We start from the raw sequence: 19,114 nt of genomic DNA, 5'->3' as shown, positions 1-19,114 counted from the left end.
ATTTACTAAGCCTTGCCTTACTAGACCATTACATAGCCAAGCCGTTAGTACTTATTGAAATGTGTGGTACCTACATCACTTGGCGACGATGTCCTAGTGCGGCAGGGTTCTAAATAAGAAATGGTTGTACTTGGTACATTAAAGGCTGTCTTCAAAAATAAGCTTTTAGTAATAACACCGCCTTTTTTGTACCTATGTGTTTGTATATAAGCATGGTAAATTCTGTTCTTGTGTGTGTACGGTCAGAGGCAGAGTAACCTGAACCATAGCAACAATGCTTCTGAGAGGTCAGGTTTATCTGCCCCTTACCATATATATAAGTATTTTGTTTAGTATAAAGAGACTCCGATCCCACAGGCAAACAGTTCTGTATACAAACAGTTTTTTGGGACATACTGTAAAACTAGAATTAATATGTAAGCTTAATAAAAAAATAAAAAACTGTACAAATAAAGAATATTCTATATATCTATCTACATTCCCCTTTCCTCTTCAACCATCAGGTGGCAGGCAGCACGGCGCAACTAGTAGCAGCATCTCGCGTCCGCTCAGCCCCCGCGTCCCCCGCTCTGGCGCGCCTCACGCAGGCGTCGCGCCACGTGGCCGCCGCCACCGGCGCCGTGGTGGCCGCCGTGCGCGCCGGCAGTGCACTCATCACCGACCAGGGTATGTAATAATAATATAAAATTCATTTATTCTCAGGCAACTAAGGCCCATACATACAATTACATGTATACAATTTAAATATAAATAAACTAATACATATTTTAACTTAATCAAAAACTTAAATTAAGCTCTATCTATGTAATGACTTCTTCTTAGCATTTTGGTGACAAACTCCACGGAACGAAAGATAAAACGTGGCGAAATAAAGTTTTGCGTTGCTTTCACACACATTTCGCGGCCTCGAAAGCGAACGCGTCGGAAAACTTTTACCACTTCTTGCGCCCCGTATTAGGCAATGCAGCGATAGCTAGATTAGATGCTGCATTTCAGACGAGGAACTTTGATCCGCCGAGCTGTCTTTGCGTAAACTTTACTTATTTAAAAGTGTAATCGCTGCCAACTTCAGAACGAGTTGTTAATACCGAACTGTAACCTAATCCCACATCTACCCCAACAGAAGCGCTGGACACGAGCAAGCTGACGCTGACGGCGGCGCGTCGGCTGGAGATGGAGAGCAAGGTGCGGACCCTGGAGCTAGAGGTGGCTCTGGAGGCAGAGCGCCGCCGCCTCGCCGCGCTGCGGAAGAGGCACTACCAGCTCGACACAGAGGTACGACCGGCTTCTGTAGCTTGATGATGATGATGATGTCCTCCACGATGTAGCCGTTGACAGCGACACCGTGCTAGTTCCGGGCGTGTGCTCCCGTGGCCGGCGAACCCGAACTTCGTCTTGAATACTCTGGCAGGTTTTTAAGTCACACATCGCAAGGAGCTCTTATACTCGACCTAACTATGACTAGCTTATGAGCAATAGTGAATTTACAGGCTTACTAGGTCGTAGAAAATGAATCGCCTTGACTACCCTATCGGCGATTACAGTCGTGAGCAATTATGTTTGTATTTTTTTTTTTTTTTTTTTTTCTTAACCTCTATTGTCCCACTGCTGGGCAAAGGTCTCTCCCTGAACATTCCACTTATCCCTTTCTTGGGCCTGCTCACACCATTCCGTGTTAAAATTGTCCAAGTCGTCCCGCCATCTCTTTCTTGGTCTGCCTCTGCGCCGGCGGCCGTTGTTGGGTATCCATTTGGTGGCATTTTTTGCCCACCTCTCCGGCTGCATACGGCAGACATGCCCCGCCCAGTCCCACTTCAGTTTAGCAGTCTTGGCACCCACGTCAGCTATTTGAGTTTTGGAGCGCAGGTCGGTGTTGCGAATGCGATCTGTTCGCTTTACTCCCAAAATACTGCGCTCCATCGCTCTCTGACAAACCTTGAGTTTGGACTTTTGAGACTCAGTCAGTGACCATGTTTGAGCACCGTAGGTTAGGTAAGGTATGTTTGTATATGTATCATTATTCTATTCTATTCTGATAGGGGGTGACGTTCCTGTACGTGGCTCTCTCGAGTGGAACCTTTGTACATATCCCCTTGATTTCTGTATCATTACTATAAAGTTTCTTTTTTTTCGTTTCAGAATGGCGGTATAACCAACGGCAACGGGAAAGAATGAAGCGACCATGCTCGCTACCGCGCCTGCAGTATCTATGTAGGGCCCGTAATTGTACCTACCGTAATTATCATAACCATCGATTTATCACATAACCATCAATTTGTTAAAATTCTGATTTGTACCAAATCATGGATGGATATCTATACTTATCTATTTTAACTTTGTAATTTGCAAAAAATCTAAGATGCCGCATTTAATGTTTATACACATCGAATTTTCTTTTTCATATGATAGCTTTTACATCTAAAAGCATACACTTATTGAATAACTATAGGAAATAATGTATGTCTTCCTTTTTTGCGATATTTCGGCTGCTAAAAATAATCGTTCAAGATTTCTTCACCATCCTTCTTCATTCATTCTTTCATACATAAATCACTTAAATTGTACACCTATTGACAATATTAGAACTGTAAAATATAGTTTATTCCTAAGATAGAATATACATAATAATGGTATCAAACGTTAAGGTTGTTTCGTTATAATATGTTAGAGTAGTGTCCACTCCATAAATATCTAATAGGTTTTATTATATTTGTACCTTGGCAAATTATAAACTTATTTGAGAGTCGTTTCGAAAAGGTACAAAAGAGTAAACTTATTTCTGGAGTCAGCTGGTACCGCTCCTTAGATGAAATGTGATTTAGAATAGGCTAGACAAGCCTCTAAATGCACCACACCAATTCATTTAATATTAAACTCACGCTAGCACAGACAGGTGGCGTGTTAAGCTTTAATAAAACTAATTAAATATAGCATAGGCTATGATCAGACTAAACTAGGATATAATTAGGGTGTAATTAAATCAGTGTTCGAGCTGAAGGCATCATTGATTACTTTTACGTTTTTTTCTTCAAAAAATATCTTTTTATAAAGAAATAAACGCTTTATCACTAGATAGCAATTATTTTGTTAAACAATGTTTGTCTATTGACAATTATTGCTCTGCTTGAATTTTATAATATCAAGGTTACTGTTTGTAATGAAATTAAGATAAGTGTAAAGTTGTATTGCTTATACTGAAGTTATAATCTGCTTCATGTTACTGGTGTATTGTAAGTAAATTGGCAGTTATTAAAAGTTTAGTCAAGTAACACTGAATAAAATCAAATGTTTGTAATAGTATTTATAAATTGTTTTTTAATAATTATGTAATAAACTCGATACATACTGATTAAACACCTGTCTTTGTTTCCGGAAAAAGTTGCATATTTTTAACAGAGAGCATTCTAATTTCGTATCATAATGTTGGTGATAAGATTACTGACTGTGTCTATATATTTTGCTGATAAGAGAGAGTAAGTACGGTCAGCGTCATTAGCAGTTATACACTTTTATACCTTGTCAAATCACAAACAGCCTATTCAACCATTCAGGACACAAAACACTTTTTTGTAGGACAGGTAATCGTGATGACTTCTTTCTTATGTTTTTTATACTATTTCTCACCATCTTTCTGGAGGAAGATAAGTGTGTTACACTACATATTTATTTATTCTTTTATTGCACAATATACAGAAGTAATTATGTACAATCAGGTGGACTTAATGCTAGAAGCTATTTTCTACCAGTCAACCTGCCACCTATTGTCGGTCGAGCACCCTGTGATTTTTACAAGTACAAATGTTAAGCTACTAATAAGCTGACTGTACTTCCTGATAAAGCGAATCCAGGTTAATGATGCCGTAGGTTTAATTAGATCCAAATAAAATACCACATAATACTTACACATACTATATTCGCTGCATTATTAGTAATACTGCTACAGACTGTTCAGTTAAAAGTACATAAGCTTCATGGCCACATTAATTTGACTTATTTATAAATACATACAAAATTCCATATCTCTATAATAATAACATTGTTCATGGTTAGACCACACTTAGGCCTTTGTTGTGAGAAGTTTGAAATATGTAAGTGGAATAGAATTTAAGTTATAAGTTGGAATGGGTTAAAAAGGTACAGATGAAAGATTGTAACATCTACTCGGAATGTGAGACTATTTGGAAAGTTGCAGTATTTCAGGTTCTACACAATAGGTATTGCTGCAAGTGGACAAAGAATTTGCAACATTATTGTCTCGTGTGAAATCCAAGAAGTGAGATAATATTTTATTACTAACTTAGGAAATGAGATAGGTGAGGGACACAACATAATATGTAGGTATGAAATTGTAAATACATAATCGATAATCGCTAAACTAAAGTTGCTTGGCTTTTAACAGATTTTAGTTGAAACATTAGGTAGTAAATAAGTCACTACAAGTTGTGCTAAGGTCAGTCAATAAAACCTCTAAATAACATGTGACTTTAATAAAACTTTACTTGTGTCAAGCAAGAAGCCCCTACTCAATTAATGTCGCAACTGTACATTGTTATCAAAAACTTACAAAGACGATGGCAAAACCTTCAAAAATTAGCACCACATGTTGGCTTCTCACTTTAATTTAACATTTAAAAAGACCACTGCATCATTTATCTTTACATTTCAAATTAAAGAATTTAGTATTTTGCAATATTTCTAGAAAAACTGGGTAAAATAATGATTACAATTAAATAGGTAGTGTAAAATACAGGAGGATAAAACTAAAAATATTTTGTGACACAAGAACATAAAAGTGGGATTCTGCTACTAGAATATGTGTTGAAGAAACTTCATGGTGGCTTGTACAAAAACTAGTGAAATACATAACTCAGAAAATAATTGTGTTATTGCATAATTAAAAATACACATGATAGTATGGTGTAACCCATGGTGGAAGGGTGAACTGCATAAAATGTTGTAAATAATTAAGGTTTTATACTTCCTTTAAATATGGTTACAGTGGTGGTTCGTCCCATTTCAAATGTTTTTCAGGAGTTAAATGCATTATCCGGACGTGTACTGCTTGGTTTTTCTCAAATTTTGGCGGGATCGGGCACAGGCGGTAGGTGACGTCGTCTCCGGGCAGCGGCACATACTCACCTTCCACACTGCAAAACAGAATCAATCAGTTTGGTAAAAAATTGGGTAACAGAAGTCAAGCACAAGTCAAGAAGACAGGTTGCCCTGGTGCTCCCAGACCTACATGCCATCGAGGGTAGTCACTATAACGATTACTTACTCAGATATGTGAACGAAAAGATCCGCACCACCTTTATCAGGGGTTACAAAGCCATGTCCCCTCTCCCGACAAAATGACTTAATTTTACCACTTTCCTGAGGATTGCCGAGCGCCCGTTCAGACCTACAACCAAATATTATCATGATAAACATATTATTCTATGATGACTGATGTTCATAGGTAAATATGTAAATAAAAGAGACTAGAAACTTACGTAGATGCTGTCCGATTTCGCCTAGTAATTATTGGGCTTGGGAGCTGAAGGTGCGAGTTAGTTTTATTCGGTGAATCGTCACTATTGAATCCATAATCATTATTAGCCATGTTCAGAAAGAGCACAATAAAACGAAGAAGTAAATTATAAATTTAAGGTAAATAATTTTCGGCGATGCAACTTCACAATCCAACCAATGATGAATGAATGAATGAATAAAATGTCAAACCCAAAACTTCATTCGGTCAAGATTCACAGATTAAATTTAATCGTAGTAGTGTTGGGAAATCACATTTTAGTATCGTATAGTCGCTTGCCGTTTTGAATCGATTTTTTTAGGGATGAAACCTAACTAAATATTTTATGCTCGGTGGATGAAGGATGATAGTTGCGGGTACATTTTGGCGCAGATCGATTCGTAAACTTTTTACTCGATATTATATGTTCTCGGTCCTACCCTCCTCGTATGAAAATCAACCAAGATCCCAGTATGCTGATTGGTTTATCACGTTTATTAAATAGGTATAAATTGATCCATTACTGAATTCAATAGTAGAAACTTAAAAAAAAACTTATTTTTTTAAAACTTGGGTTTTTTTAAGGAGTTTTAACATAACATAGGTAGGTATAAAGAAAAAGTATCATGTCAATGTTTGTTTTTATCGTGTATCTTTATTCTGTACTGCTAAATTCCTACATAACTAAGTACATTTATGGTTATTTACAAGCTTAGGGTCATATCATACATACATATTATATTTTATTTAACATTTTTTTTTAATTTCCATATAATAATACATACTTAATACCTATATAATCATTTAAGCTGATGATTATAATCATAGTTTAGTAATGAAGATACTTATACAACATTTTCATCTACTACTATTTATTCTAAAAAAAACTTCTAAACATTGTTAAATGTGTGGTTTATGTTAGACATAAAATTTTACATTAAGATAATGCACTGTCTGGGAAAACCTGACTCTCCACAGACTGACAATAGTAGGGAGAAGGGTCAGGTTTCTCTAGTCCAGACTGTACAAAGGAAAGTATTGATGTAAGTTTGAAATGAGTAGTTAGGTAGGTATCTCTGTTTATTAATATGATTCAGGGCATTTTCTAGGTTCAGAGGGTAGCGGCACTTTTACTGTCGGTATGTGGATGCCTTCCCAATCTCCCTGAAAAACAAAAATGTTATAAGATCTTATTTTTTCCACATCTCACCATAGTATGAAAAAAATGGTGCATTACATTTATACTTATTTAAGTACCTGAAATCTGTTTCCGTCAGACTTATTACATTGCATGGATATCGGAGATTCAACGTACAGCTTCTGTAGAGATTGAGTTCTAAGAGGTGTCCACGGATGAATAGATAAATAGTTTTCACGCGGCGAGGCTTTGTCAGAAATAGACATGTTATCCCAGCTGGAATATGAAGATGAATTATTATTTAGTTACCGTTAATTCTGCCCTTAATAATTTCACTAAACGAAAATTTATAGGTTTTTTTAACTAACCGTTTTTCAAATTTAAAATAATTTTCCAAGGCTTCGTTGGCTACAGCACTTTTGCAGACTTCTAACTCTGTGGCCGGATAATAATGTAAATAGTTGACACACATTTCATCCGTTATAGCATGACCACCGATCGTAGCATTGACTTTATCTAAAGTGCGATACAAGCATGTTGTTTCCAGGAAGTCACCCTGAAAATAAAAATAGTATTTATGTAAGTACCTAATTTGACTAAAAATAAGAAAAAAATAGAATAAATATATTACAATTCTTAAAAGCATACCGGCAAAACCCGTACTGGGTTGTGCAAAAGTCTTATTTCTTGGAAATGAGTTGAGTAATGCATATCACGATTGAGCAAAGACAATTCCACTCCTTGTCGAACATGTCTCGTCCATACAGCAACACCCGTCAAATGTGTGTGAAGCTGACTCCCAAATACAACAATTCCTTGTTCTGGTAGCCCCTTAAATAGCAAGAGTAATAAGTTAGTACCTGTCAAATGTAGTAGGTAGGTTGGCTAAGAAAATCCTTTTTGTATTTTGTATTCGGTAAATAACTTTAGTAGATGCTTAAATATGACACAATTCAGTTACTTACTACCCCAGTACACTGGGGAACGCAATATCCACTAAGTGGAAATGCATACTGCTGGCCAGGGATAGCCATTTTATCCGTATATTCAAGTCCAAGTTCCATAATGGCAGCATCAAACCGTCTACGATTAGCTGTTACATGTAAAATTATTCCAGAACTGTCGACCCAATCTGTAACGAGAACTAAACCGATTAATTATCATCCTAGATAGCCAGAAGCATGTAAATTACGCTTAGCTGTTATTCAGTAGTTCACTACGGAGGACATGCTTTCTATCGTAGTGCAACACAAAACAGCCCATCTAAATGTAGGTATACTTAGTCAAGAAAACCGAAATTTATCCTAACAGGGTTTTTCTTTTGAATGTGATTAAAGTGTAGATAGGTAAGTATTTACCTATCTTACTAGTTACTTACCATTTTTCATTTCCGGATTATTGTAGTGAACTTCTAGCATTATGTATTTATTAGCTTTAGGGCCACCCAGTGGCAATCCAGCTTCCTCCGGATATGTAAATGGAAGTGCTCCCATGGCCCATGCTGCTTTTACCTTGGAATCAGAAGTAAACCATAAAATCTCAGTATAAATTTAAGGATTTAGTTAGGTACGTGCCTTTTTTAATAAAATACTTTATTTTACTTATACCTTTGAACATGATTTTATGATTTCTGGGCGCTTGGGATCAAAACAACTTCCTTCGTATAAAGGGATCTCCTTATCGTGGTCAGTATCACAATAAAATACTTCCATGTGGTGAACCAATCCTTCATTTCCCTTTGTAATAGTCGATTCAAACTAAAAGACAAACGTATTTTGATTTAGTATACTTAATTATAATTATGTATTTAGGTACTGTTTTAGTAAGCATGCCAGCATCATAATGGGAAATTAGGTAATTATAATGAATATGAATACCGAAAATACCTATTTCTTCCTTTTTATGATTATACTTTACCTCCACAATATGATGCATCTTATGCAATACAAAGTCGGGTAGTTTTTGAACTTTGCACCAATATGTTGTATCGGAACCAGGAACTTTGAAGTCCTTATTAGTTACTCTTATTTGACGTGCATTTGGTTTTCTTAATGCCGGTGGCGTCAAGAGCCTCACTCTAATAAATCCGTGGTCTTGGCTTGATGTGCCAGCCAAACATAATCCTTTAGAGGAAAATAATTTATCCATACCACGAGCCCAGATTATGTGTGTTGTGCCATCCTGTTGAGCAGAAAATATGAGTAGGTAGGTACTTGGCACTATGTACAATATTATGTGGAGCTTACCTACTTGCCATTGCTAAAGTTAAATAAAAACAGTATACAATTTAGAGAGCCATGTGTAGGTATTCCTTAACCGATCGAGCAGTGAAAATCTACTCCAAGTCATATGGCGCGAATCTAGTGCGTAAACCGCTAGATGGTTGGTGACTATTGCGCCACACGAATTCGCGTTTACTCGTCACTGCTCGAACGGAGTGAAAGCTTGCACTCTGCATGGAAATCTTAATGTCACTGAAACTATCATAAAAATTACAACATAAATCCTTACTTCAATTACGTAATCGTCGCCATCACACGTATCAAAGTAGCGCTCAAATGAAATACTTCGGCTTTCGGTATCAAGAACGAAGTTTTCACAGTTTTGGTTTATATCTCTGAATAATTTCCCTTCCTCGTCGGAGTTCATGTCCTGTAAATATGTATCATGGTTTGCATAAATCAGATATAGCTAGGTTGCTGTAGGAATCGTTTCAGGGGTCAGGACAATGACATCGTGTGTATACTTGCAGATTAATTTTAATTAAAATATTAAATTTTTTATCACTTTTATTTACATCAATGCAGTAGCTCGGATAAGAATTCAATTAAAATTACCTCAAAATGATCACGTCCCTTATAATCTGTCCATAGCAAACACACATCTGAATTATTAAGGTCCCCTCGATCCGAAAAACCTAAGGCCATCCAATTGAATGAAGGGGCTTTTTCGGAAATCAGCAAAGTGAATCGAATTCTTCGATTCGTATAATCGGTTCTCCATTTTAGTAGTAAAAATCCATGAGGGTCCAACACTGATTGGCTTTCAGCAATATTGTTTTCTGTGTGAACAAATCGGAAGTAGCATTGAATGAAAAAGTCAAAAACCATACTGTAGGTACTTCCTTCCTTCCTATTCTACATTCTAGGTACATTGATCATACCCCATTTACACTCTCGCCTCGGCCCTCGCCTCCACGCTCGCCTCGTCACTCGTGCGGAGGCGCGAATGTAAACACCCACTCGCGTGTGACGCGAGTGGGTGTTTACACTCTCGTGCAGAGTTCAGCAGCCTTACTCCCAGCGATTAATAGTCGCTATCCAAAAAAGCCAATTAAAACTCAGTTGAAAAATTTAGGCCGATTCAGTTGGTACCACCACCTCGGTTTTGACTGAGCCGCGGACCAGGGACAACGTAGAAAATATATCAAGAAACGACTAGTGATTATTTTTGAAACGGTAGCCGAAGTAAGCCGATATCAGGCCGATGTTGCGTTCCGTATTTCAATAGAGGTGAAAGAAAGAGATGTCGCTCTATAAAATTGTATAAGATCTTGTGTTTTTTCTCGCTCTGACAAGGAAAAAATTGGTGCGCGTTCGAAGTACTAGCGAAGCTTGAAATAAGAAATCCGGTAATCATCAGTCCATATTATGTTTTTATTTTTTCAATGTTAGTAAAATATTAATTAAAATACTTAGTAAACACTAGGTTAAAGTCATCACTCATGCCATTTTTTACTTATTATTCACAAAAACTTAACTTTGTAAACGTTAAAATATGAAATTAGGGGCTTTTGAACGCATTCAAACTAAAAATCAAAATACTCTGTGAACCTGTGAAAACACTCCCTCAGTGTTGCCATTAGCGTACATTTTACACATTTGACGTACTATTTTAGCCTCCCATGTGTAATGTGTATATAATTGGTCCATGTAATGTACCATTTAAACTTAACTTCCAATATCATGATTATCATGTGTAAAATCTTTGTTTATGGACTATTTTACGTATTTTTTTTGGAATCGCAGCAAAAAAATTATTAACCACAATTAGTTACGATTTTGATTTTCTTGTATGATTATTTTCTCAACCAATATGATTATTACATGATTACAATGAGTATAAGGCAGATGACAGCTAGTGTTCATCTACCTGCAGTTTCCGTTAGGATAGGGAAGGTGGGAAGGAGTTACAAACATCTGTGTACCTGTCTGTCAGCTGTTTGTGTGTGTACCCACGAAGTTTCTTGACCCTATGCCTATGGCCCCAACAATATCATACATAAAACTGCGGGGTACCTACTCTGAAGGTTTTAGGACATTGTAACACTTTTTAAAATGCTATAATAAATATAGGTACGTTTCTCACGACTAAAATCTATTAAAATATAGTACTTCTGCTGACGAGCAGGTGCGAAAGAGCTGGAAAAGCTAAATTGAGTGATTTTAGTAAAAAAACAGCTCATGTACGGTTTTAACCCTAAATGTACGTTTTCAGCGCTGGATATGTGCGTTTTGAGAACTCCGTTGCGGCAACACTGCACTCCCTCCACTTCATTCATACAACATACAATAACAATGATAAAACAAAATTACAAATGGAATTTCCTTATTTAAATAGATATTTGTGCACTAAATACATAATAATATAAGAAAGAAAGAAGAAAGAAGACGTAAGTATAGTATTCTGATGGAGTGGTTAAGTTGCAGACTCAGATCGACTCGATTTATAAAATAGACCGATAAAATATTACGATAATTTGTTACAAAGTTATAGATATTAAACTATCAATCATTGTTTACAGAAAGAAGAAGACGTTGCGTGTCACCGTATAGCCAAGGAAATATCTTGTGAAAGTTTTAACTCAAGGCGGAAATTTATTGAAAAAATACTCAACATAACCTACAATTACAGTGAAATACTGAAAATATCTTGTACCGTGATAATATTTCTGAATAATAAGTGCAAACCCATACTCTAAGATCGTGCTTTCAACCACATATACTTAATACAATTCCATAATCATATCGAAATCCAAAAGTTCGTAAGTCGTAAGTGATCATAGTTTAGGTGTGTACTTATTAGACTCATGCATTGTAAACTCTATAAACGATTACTCGTAATGTATTAATCATATTAAAAGTTGAATGCGGCTGTTTTATTTTTTATTCTTTATGTTTAAAGCAGTTCTAAGAAAAAGCAGTAATAACTAGTAATAAGAGTTGTAACATTATGCATGGACCAAGTGTCTGCTTATGTAAAAACACAATGTTATCATGTAAGTAAACCCTGCTTTAAACATAAAAAATGTGTCTACCTAATCTTCATAAAGCAGATAATGCTAACACCCCGATTACACCACCAAGTAGAGCGGCCCGAGACAGTGTCCTCCGCTGAGCACTCTTGTTAAATTGTGATCCACGGAATGGTTTAAGATCGAAGAGTACTGTCTTGCCACTCTGCTCGGTTGGTGAAATAGCAAGGGTATAACATTGCAACAGGTAAGGTATCCATATATTAAAAGTACAACTTACAATGTTACATACTTATACAATTCTTCCATGTTGCAATGTTATCATTGCCGGACTCTTAAGAAGGAATACTTCCTATCAAGCCTTTATAAATCAATAGGATCATGAATGACCTCTTAGTCAAGTGCAACATCAACAGGTAAATAATGAAATGAAACATGGTTTTTGCTGTATTTTGTGTTTATTAAGTATCATATTAAATCACATCACAATTATTATTAGTGTTCTGAAATATCAAGCATAAGGTTCTCTTCTATTAGCTAAAAAACTGCTTCTTGATTATCTGAAATAAGATTAATAGTAATTCTATAGGTTAGGATATAATAATAATATATTGTACAGTCAACCAAAGAGATATGTATGCCACCCCAACGCAAGCCCTTAGATATTATGACCACTGATAGGTAATATTTATGTAACATGGAAAATAATGATAACTAATATTAAGGTAAGTAATACTTAAGTTAGTAAGTATAGATAAAATATTATTATTCCACCCATGAGGATCAAATTTTTGTTACTGGGGTGGCATAAATATCTATTGCTGACTGCACTATCAAGGTATTGATACAACTTTATTTAGTAGATTTTCTATTCTATTCTGAGAGGTGGTGAAGCTCCTGTACGTGGCTCTCTTGAGTGGAACCTTTGTACATATCCCCTTAATTTTAGCTCAGCCAGCCTAGCTCTCAAGTAAAATGGAGCAGCAAGCCTGGGTGTTCCAATAGCTGAGATAGGCGTTCTGTTGGTCCAAGAATAGATAGTCTTGTTTCTGTAGTAGGCGGAGATTGAGCCAGCATAGGTATATTTTTTTACTACAAAAGATACCCACCGCAGCACTACAGTTTAATCCTAAGGTACTTAGAAAACAGATGAATCAAATAATATTTTATAGATATAGAATCTAGATAAGCAAGCCAAGTAAATTATTTTTCATACTGTCAGTGCATCATAAAATTAAAGTGTTTGTGCTAGGGTTTTTTTGCTACAAATAAGAAAATTGAAATCAGCTTAAGTGACTTACTCAGTAGCAGAATGATATGCCAATTTAGTTTCTTATGTAGGTATTAACTTCATAAGATCTTAATACAACTTGTTGTTAAGTACTTCAGATAGGCACTTGAATATTTAGTCTTGGTTATAAATTCCAGTCTGGAGCCAGTTGCAACGCAGTAAAAACCTACAAATACCAAAATTCTGGTTAGTATCATGGGGTTTAGGTTACAGACATTATGATAGTATAGGAAGGTTTATCTTATTATTATTATTAGTAGGTATATATTGTTAGCCACTGGACTTGGCTGGAGCGAGACCAAACATAGGTGGTTAAACAAAGATAGGTGGCAGATGTTATGACACCTCTGGGGTGCCATAGGACTACAACAATGGTAAAATAAGGTTTGTCTTTGTTTTGAAGGATATTTCCTTTAAGGCTTCTTCTTCATGCCTTAAGAACATGAGTGTTAAGGCGGTCATCCACTGGCGAGGCGACGGTATAGATTGTTGGCTTGTCGAATCTCGTTGGTGATCCATTAGCGAACCAAACAGTCTACACTCATCATTGGCAAAGTCGTGGCGTGCTTCAGACCAAGGGTCTTTGTCACTTTACTTCAGCAAACCTTCTTTTTGTAACCTCGTTGGAGGTTTTTTAGACCGCGGACTTAGAGGTTATTGTAGGTTTTGCTCGCGAATAGATCACCGCCTTTAGTTGAAGAAACTTTCACATGTACCTCTATTATGTTCGTGGATACTCACCTTATTTGTTACGCTAAAATCAGCTAGTTTCATGGAGCTAAAGTCTTCAATCAAATTGTCCGTCAACTCCTTTGAATATCCAGGGAGACTGGTTTGCAATCCTCACGTATCCTTAGTAACTACTTTCACATCACTTTGTAGGTATAATTACAGGCTGTTTTTCTTACAAAAATAGGAAAATTAGCCATTGTAATGGCTTTGCGTTGCAAGAATAGGAACTTTTTTCAAAGGGGCGGCTCAGTGCAATTTTGACATTATAATCTAGTCTGTGTGATGAGCTCGTGGTGCGAATTTCTGGCTTAGTAACGCTATAATTTTCACTGAACGGTTTGCGTGACGTCATAACACAATGAGCCGCAAAAATGTGCGGTGGGAGTACGATATTAGCGATTTTGTTGAAATCGATTCAGCCACTCATCGCTGGGAGTAAGGCTGCAGTTGTCTTTGAGCTAGCAACGATGGAGGACGTCGAAGTTTTAGCCGCAACAATAAAGAATTTATGTATGATCACCGATAACTTCGCCGTTCATGGGCCGATTTTGAAAATTCTTTTTTTTTATGTATTGGGTTGAGATCCCATGTGGTCCCATTTTTTTCAAATTTTGATTCCACCTCCAAGGGTGGGTAAAGGGTTAAAAACAGGCTATGAATTTCCATTTTGGGTACCTATTAACCGATTGTAGTTAATGAAATTTAGAAAGTACATACTTACCTATATTTTTAACATTAAAAAAATATGATGGTGACCTTGAGCTGATCTGATGATGGAAACGGAAGGTAGTCAAGGGAACTCCTCAACGGTAGGTATATAGCAACTACTTCGTGTTTACTACTGACTAGTAGGACTTATAGGTATCATTTGCTTCTTAATTTTGATTGTCAATTATTGCAAATAAACTAAGTATAAATAAGTAATAAAATAAAATAATGATAAAAAAACGACTTCAAAAAACCACTAAGGCCTGGGTCTCCTATTTACGCCGTAGGTCGCGTCCAGCGTCACGCCGTAGGCCGCGTCACGATGCTCACTATAGAAATGTACTAATGCGGTCTCCCTCACACGCCGACGTTGGCGCGTAGACGCCGTAGGTAGGGCTTCGGACTTTGATCGAAACGTTTACGCCAAAGTCGGACGCCGCATATAGCATAAAATAGGAGACCCAGGCCTAAAACGTAAGAAATAATTTAAGGTTTAGACATGGTTTAGACCTATTCTATGTGACAGTACTAATATATCTAAGCAGCTATTTCTTACGTTTTAGTGTTTTTTTATTATTATTATTTTATTGAAATATTTACTTATATGAAATTAAATGTTTCGTCTTGCGACCAATCCATTATACAACTGAGGAAAAAACACTACGTTATAATTATACGACGACGAACACAACCTGCGCGGCACGATGTAGAAGCCTGAATGAAGCGGACGCGAGAGTGTAAACACCCGCTCGCGTGCGACGCGAGCTCGACGCGAGCTCCTTTGACTCGTGCCCCAAAAACCGCTCCGGACGCGAGCGCCGCGAGTGGCGAGGCGAGCGAGGAGGCGAGCCACGAGCGTCTGTTCACACTCGCGCCTCGCCCCTCGCCTTGTCGCTCGCCTCGCCACTCGTGCGAGAGTGTAAATGGGGTATGATACCTCAGAATAATAACGCCTTCGCTTACAAAATAAAGCACAAATAAAGTGGGAAACGGAAGTGGATTATTTAATCGAATCGATCTATTTTATTCATGGACTTTGTATATATAACAGGACTGAGTACTCGGAACCCAAAAGCGAGCCGAGCAGGAGGTGTAGTAATGAGGCCGTTTGTCCCTTTCTAATAAGGTGACCACGAAATTTGTGTTACGTGGGACTTTGGGGACTTGTTGTAGTAATATAATTATTACAGAGTGATCAAAAATTGGGACCCAAAAAAAAAAATTGCTTTATAGGTAGACAATTTATGGATAATTCTACTAAACAATCGCTACCGTAGGTTAACAAAATCTTATAGTCACTCTTCGGAGTTGCATATATCGGAGATATATATCTTCGGAAGCTGTCTATGGCAAATGAAATTATTTTGTGATTATCAAGGACGGCGAAAGTTTATATCCCATTCCACAGGGAAAGACATCTGACAGAACCCTTATTACATTCGAATAAGGCTAGTTTTTGTTTGTATTTATATGTTGACTTTGACTTATCAAATGTCTTTCCCCGTGGAATGGGATATAGTAGATTATGACAAATTCAAATAAAAGACACTGTATTTATTGAATTTATTTGTATTATTACTAAACATGGCTAAACAATATTGTTTTATACAATTCTGCCGGAGGCCAATGTTACTGCCTAAATTCTTTAAGGAATTAGATTTTCCATTATGGAATAAGTAGGTATGTTAAAATTTAAATATGAATTAGCTAATGCCTTCACAACTGGAACTCATGTGTGGTTCTTCATTACATTGAACTGGATGATGATGATCACCGGAACAACATCTGGATGGCTGGCCATATTTTTTTCTTATCTTCATTCTTGGGAAATCTGACAAAGAAATAAAATATATAATTAGTCATGGCACATTGAAAGACAGACGGGCAGACAGTGGAAGCTAGGTAATAGGGTTCCGTTGGCACCCTTTGGGTATGGAACCCTAATAACATGGTCGCATCCGGATCAATAGTTTCGAAGATATGCGTGGACAATCGAATAAAATTTTGTTATTTTGTGTGGTAGCTCGTAGCCCCAATAGATTGTCATACCGCATGGTTACCCTATTTGTTATAAATCTAATATTACCTTTCTCGGCTTACCTGTGAAATAATATGCCGCAACCACCACACGATTCACTTTTACAAACTTGTACACAGCACTTTTTCTCAATTTCTTCAATGAAACTTACTAATTTGCAAAAATAACTAGGTATGACAAGACAACAACAAATAAATTCAAAACAAACCGCCATGACAGATGAAGGTTGGCATGAGGTACTAAAAAGAATACTACCAAGTGTTTGAAATAATGACAGGTTAAACATAATTATTATGAGGTACGATACAAAATAATATCTTATTAAATAATAACTTTAATCTTATTAGTAAGTTTAAAGTTATTATTTTATTATAAGTTATGCTCAGAGTTCGTAAGATAATTAAATGATTGTTTGAAATAAAAATCTAACTTTTTCAATTCAAATCAAATCAAATATTTTCTACCAACTATCACGTTTTTTTTGGGATGGCAAGCGTTAGTAAGGGACAAACGGCCTCTAATCTAGCTATCTCGCTCGGCTCGTTTTGGCTCTTGAAACGTTGATTGCCAAATTGAATCTTATTACAACAGAAAACGATGCAGCGTTGCCAGAATGTTACAAAAGTAACATTTTACGTTACTTTTGACCCTCTTGTGTTACCTCCATGTTACACGACTCAATATGTTATATTTGTGTTACTTTTTAGATTTTCTAGGAAAAAAAAATGAATGAAACAATTCCAAGAATTATACATTTTTTTGTTTGTTACGTTGGCTTGTACTTGATTTTGTGAATTGACTAACGGTGTGAAAATCTTTCAACTTCGTCGTGCCGCATATTCACTCACTCGCGTGAGTCGAGTTTATTTCGCAATCTTCCATCCCGGTTTCTCGGCGTGCGAACAAGTGAGTCGAGTGAGGTTCACTCTAAGTTCTGTCTGACTAGCAGTGAATCGATCAGTCGATACTTTTTTCAAAGTAACTACCTAATACTATGTGTCGTTGTTTTTTTTTGTAATTTGCGTTGTGATTTGTTAAGTAAATGTTGAATTCATTATTTTAATCCAATAAATGAGTACGTTTTTATGGAATCAGTCATTTAATAACGAGTCGTGTTTGCAACTGAAATAAGTTTTGACTGACAATGACTGTATGTTTTTTGATTTTTTAAATTTTATCGAATAGGACAGGAAAATTATTTTACTTTTTGTATAATAAACTGCCATAATAATATACAATGTGACTTGCAATAAATGAATTTGAATTTGAATTTTAAGTATTTTGTCGGTTTCCATAATTATTTAAAAATGTCATGTTACTTTTCTGGGGAAAATGTTACTTTTTGATCTGATTCGTGTTTTATTTGACTATCTGCCACTGGCAACACTGAAACGATGTGTTTTAGTAATTAAAATTTTGGCAGTACTCAGTCCTGTTATATATACAAAGTCCTTGATTTTATTTAATTAACCACAAATCCGAAAGCAACCTTTGCAAAATAACATTTTATTTCTTGTACCTATGTATTTACTTGTCTTGCTTGCACCTTGTTTTTTTGAACCATTCGTTATTTATATTGGTAAAATATAGTTCTAAAATATGTACCTAGTTAACACAACCTCTTCGGCCAGTCTCAGCCAACAAGTAAAACGTGGCATTGTATCTGCTCGACACAATGATTTCAAAAGGAGTAGTAGTAATATATAAGTTAATGGCTCGACCGGGAATCGAACCCTTTCAGTACAGAGGGAAAAAACATGAAAAATCCACTAATAATCATCGCAACAACTTTACTAATAAATCAGTTATAAATTTAAATAAGTAACATAGGTATACCTACTACTCAATAGTTATTGTTAAGTTACGCTTACCTCGTTTTGATGGAAGAGAAAAAGAATAATGGAAGGAAATTAACGAAAGAAATACAGCCACAGTACACTTCACGTGCATTTTCACTCTTTCAATTTTTCAAACTTTCAATATCTCTCAGATTCCCGCCATTTGGGCTGTGCAAAATTTCAGTGATGTCGGCAGAGGCGAGATCAGTAATGAATAGGGGCAGAAGCAAAGCCTCTATCTACTTAGATGTACCTACTACAGAGTGAAATGAAGATTCCAGCACCCCTAGAGGTTATATCGGTATGCCGGAATGCGCGGGGCGGGCGCCGGGCGGTGGGATGGCATTTATGAAACTTAATGAAAGACGTGCCGTTTCCATAAAGTATGCGTTAAGTAGGAACCAATACCTACACATGGTCTTGATAAATTCCATTGCGGTTGGTACTTACAGATCTGGTTAAGTACTTTCTTACTTACTACGTTACTACCTACCCGTCATTAGTCTGTACTCTCTACATTAAAGGAAACGATACACACACACACACACACGCACTCACGCCTTGTACTAATGTACTCCCTTGCGGGGTAGGCAGAGGTGCATTGCT

The 19,114-nt window shown here is 36.5% G+C and overlaps 3 protein-coding genes and 1 long non-coding RNA gene across 11 annotated transcripts in view; 1 reads left to right on the top strand and 3 right to left on the bottom strand.

Moving 5' to 3' along the window:
* Positions 1-3,354, top strand: part of LOC105382555 (huntingtin-interacting protein 1) — a 44,665-nt gene extending 41,311 nt beyond the window's left edge. For all 8 annotated transcript variants that reach the window (XM_048622786.1, XM_048622791.1, XM_048622785.1 and 5 more), the window contains 3 exons: positions 504-666; positions 1,124-1,275; positions 2,140-3,354. In XM_048622786.1, the coding sequence (XP_048478743.1) occupies positions 504-666; positions 1,124-1,275; positions 2,140-2,175 (351 nt within the window). In that variant the 3' untranslated portion in view covers positions 2,176-3,354. The remainder of the gene's footprint in view (positions 1-503; positions 667-1,123; positions 1,276-2,139) is intronic.
* Positions 3,355-3,893: 539 nt separating this feature from the next.
* On the bottom strand, positions 3,894-5,710 carry LOC105397428 (cold shock domain-containing protein CG9705). Its single transcript, XM_011569452.3, has 3 exons — positions 5,493-5,710; positions 5,279-5,401; positions 3,894-5,147 (listed from the first exon to the last, which is right to left on the bottom strand). Exons 1-3 carry the CDS (start codon positions 5,600-5,602, stop codon positions 4,994-4,996), a joined length of 387 nt encoding a protein of 128 aa, XP_011567754.1. The 5' UTR covers positions 5,603-5,710; the 3' UTR covers positions 3,894-4,993.
* Positions 5,711-6,144: 434 nt separating this feature from the next.
* Positions 6,145-18,852, bottom strand: LOC105397436 (tyramine beta-hydroxylase). The gene is made up of 11 exons (XM_011569463.3): positions 18,542-18,852; positions 9,485-9,708; positions 9,159-9,299; positions 8,565-8,828; positions 8,255-8,404; positions 8,026-8,158; positions 7,613-7,779; positions 7,296-7,478; positions 7,016-7,203; positions 6,767-6,923; positions 6,145-6,673 (listed from the first exon to the last, which is right to left on the bottom strand). Exons 1-11 carry the CDS (start codon positions 18,618-18,620, stop codon positions 6,593-6,595), a joined length of 1,767 nt encoding a protein of 588 aa, XP_011567765.3. The 5' UTR covers positions 18,621-18,852; the 3' UTR covers positions 6,145-6,592.
* Positions 11,501-14,373, bottom strand: LOC125488904. The gene is made up of 3 exons (XR_007266581.1): positions 13,934-14,373; positions 13,203-13,358; positions 11,501-12,461 (listed from the first exon to the last, which is right to left on the bottom strand). It is a non-coding gene; the product is annotated as an uncharacterized LOC125488904 (long non-coding RNA).
* Positions 18,853-19,114: the final 262 nt, after the last annotated feature.

Source organism: Plutella xylostella, chromosome 8, assembly GCF_932276165.1.
Source record: "Plutella xylostella chromosome 8, ilPluXylo3.1, whole genome shotgun sequence".
Classification (NCBI taxonomy): Eukaryota; Metazoa; Arthropoda; class Insecta; order Lepidoptera; family Plutellidae; genus Plutella; species Plutella xylostella.
The sequence above is the reverse complement of the archived record's forward strand: the minus strand, read 5'-3'. Positions and strand labels throughout refer to the sequence as shown.

Excerpts from the sequence above, each read along its gene's own strand:
- LOC105397428 (XM_011569452.3), bottom strand. The coding sequence starts at position 5,602 with ATGGCTAATAATGATTATGGATTCAATAGTGACGATTCACCGAATAAA. Across the intron at positions 5,402-5,492 it reads CGAAATCGGACAGCATCTAC|GTCTGAACGGGCGCTCGGCA; the intron begins GTAAGTTTCTAG and ends ATTTGGTTGTAG. Across the intron at positions 5,148-5,278 it reads CTTTTCGTTCACATATCTGA|TGTGGAAGGTGAGTATGTGC; the intron begins GTAAGTAATCGT and ends TCTGTTTTGCAG.
- LOC105397436 (XM_011569463.3), bottom strand. The coding sequence starts at position 18,620 with ATGCACGTGAAGTGTACTGTGGCTGTATTTCTTTCGTTAATTTCCTTC. Across the intron at positions 9,300-9,484 it reads AGGGACGTGATCATTTTGAG|GACATGAACTCCGACGAGGA; the intron begins GTAATTTTAATT and ends ACATATTTACAG. Across the intron at positions 7,479-7,612 it reads TTCCCCAGTGTACTGGGGTA|GGGCTACCAGAACAAGGAAT; the intron begins GTAAGTAACTGA and ends TTGCTATTTAAG.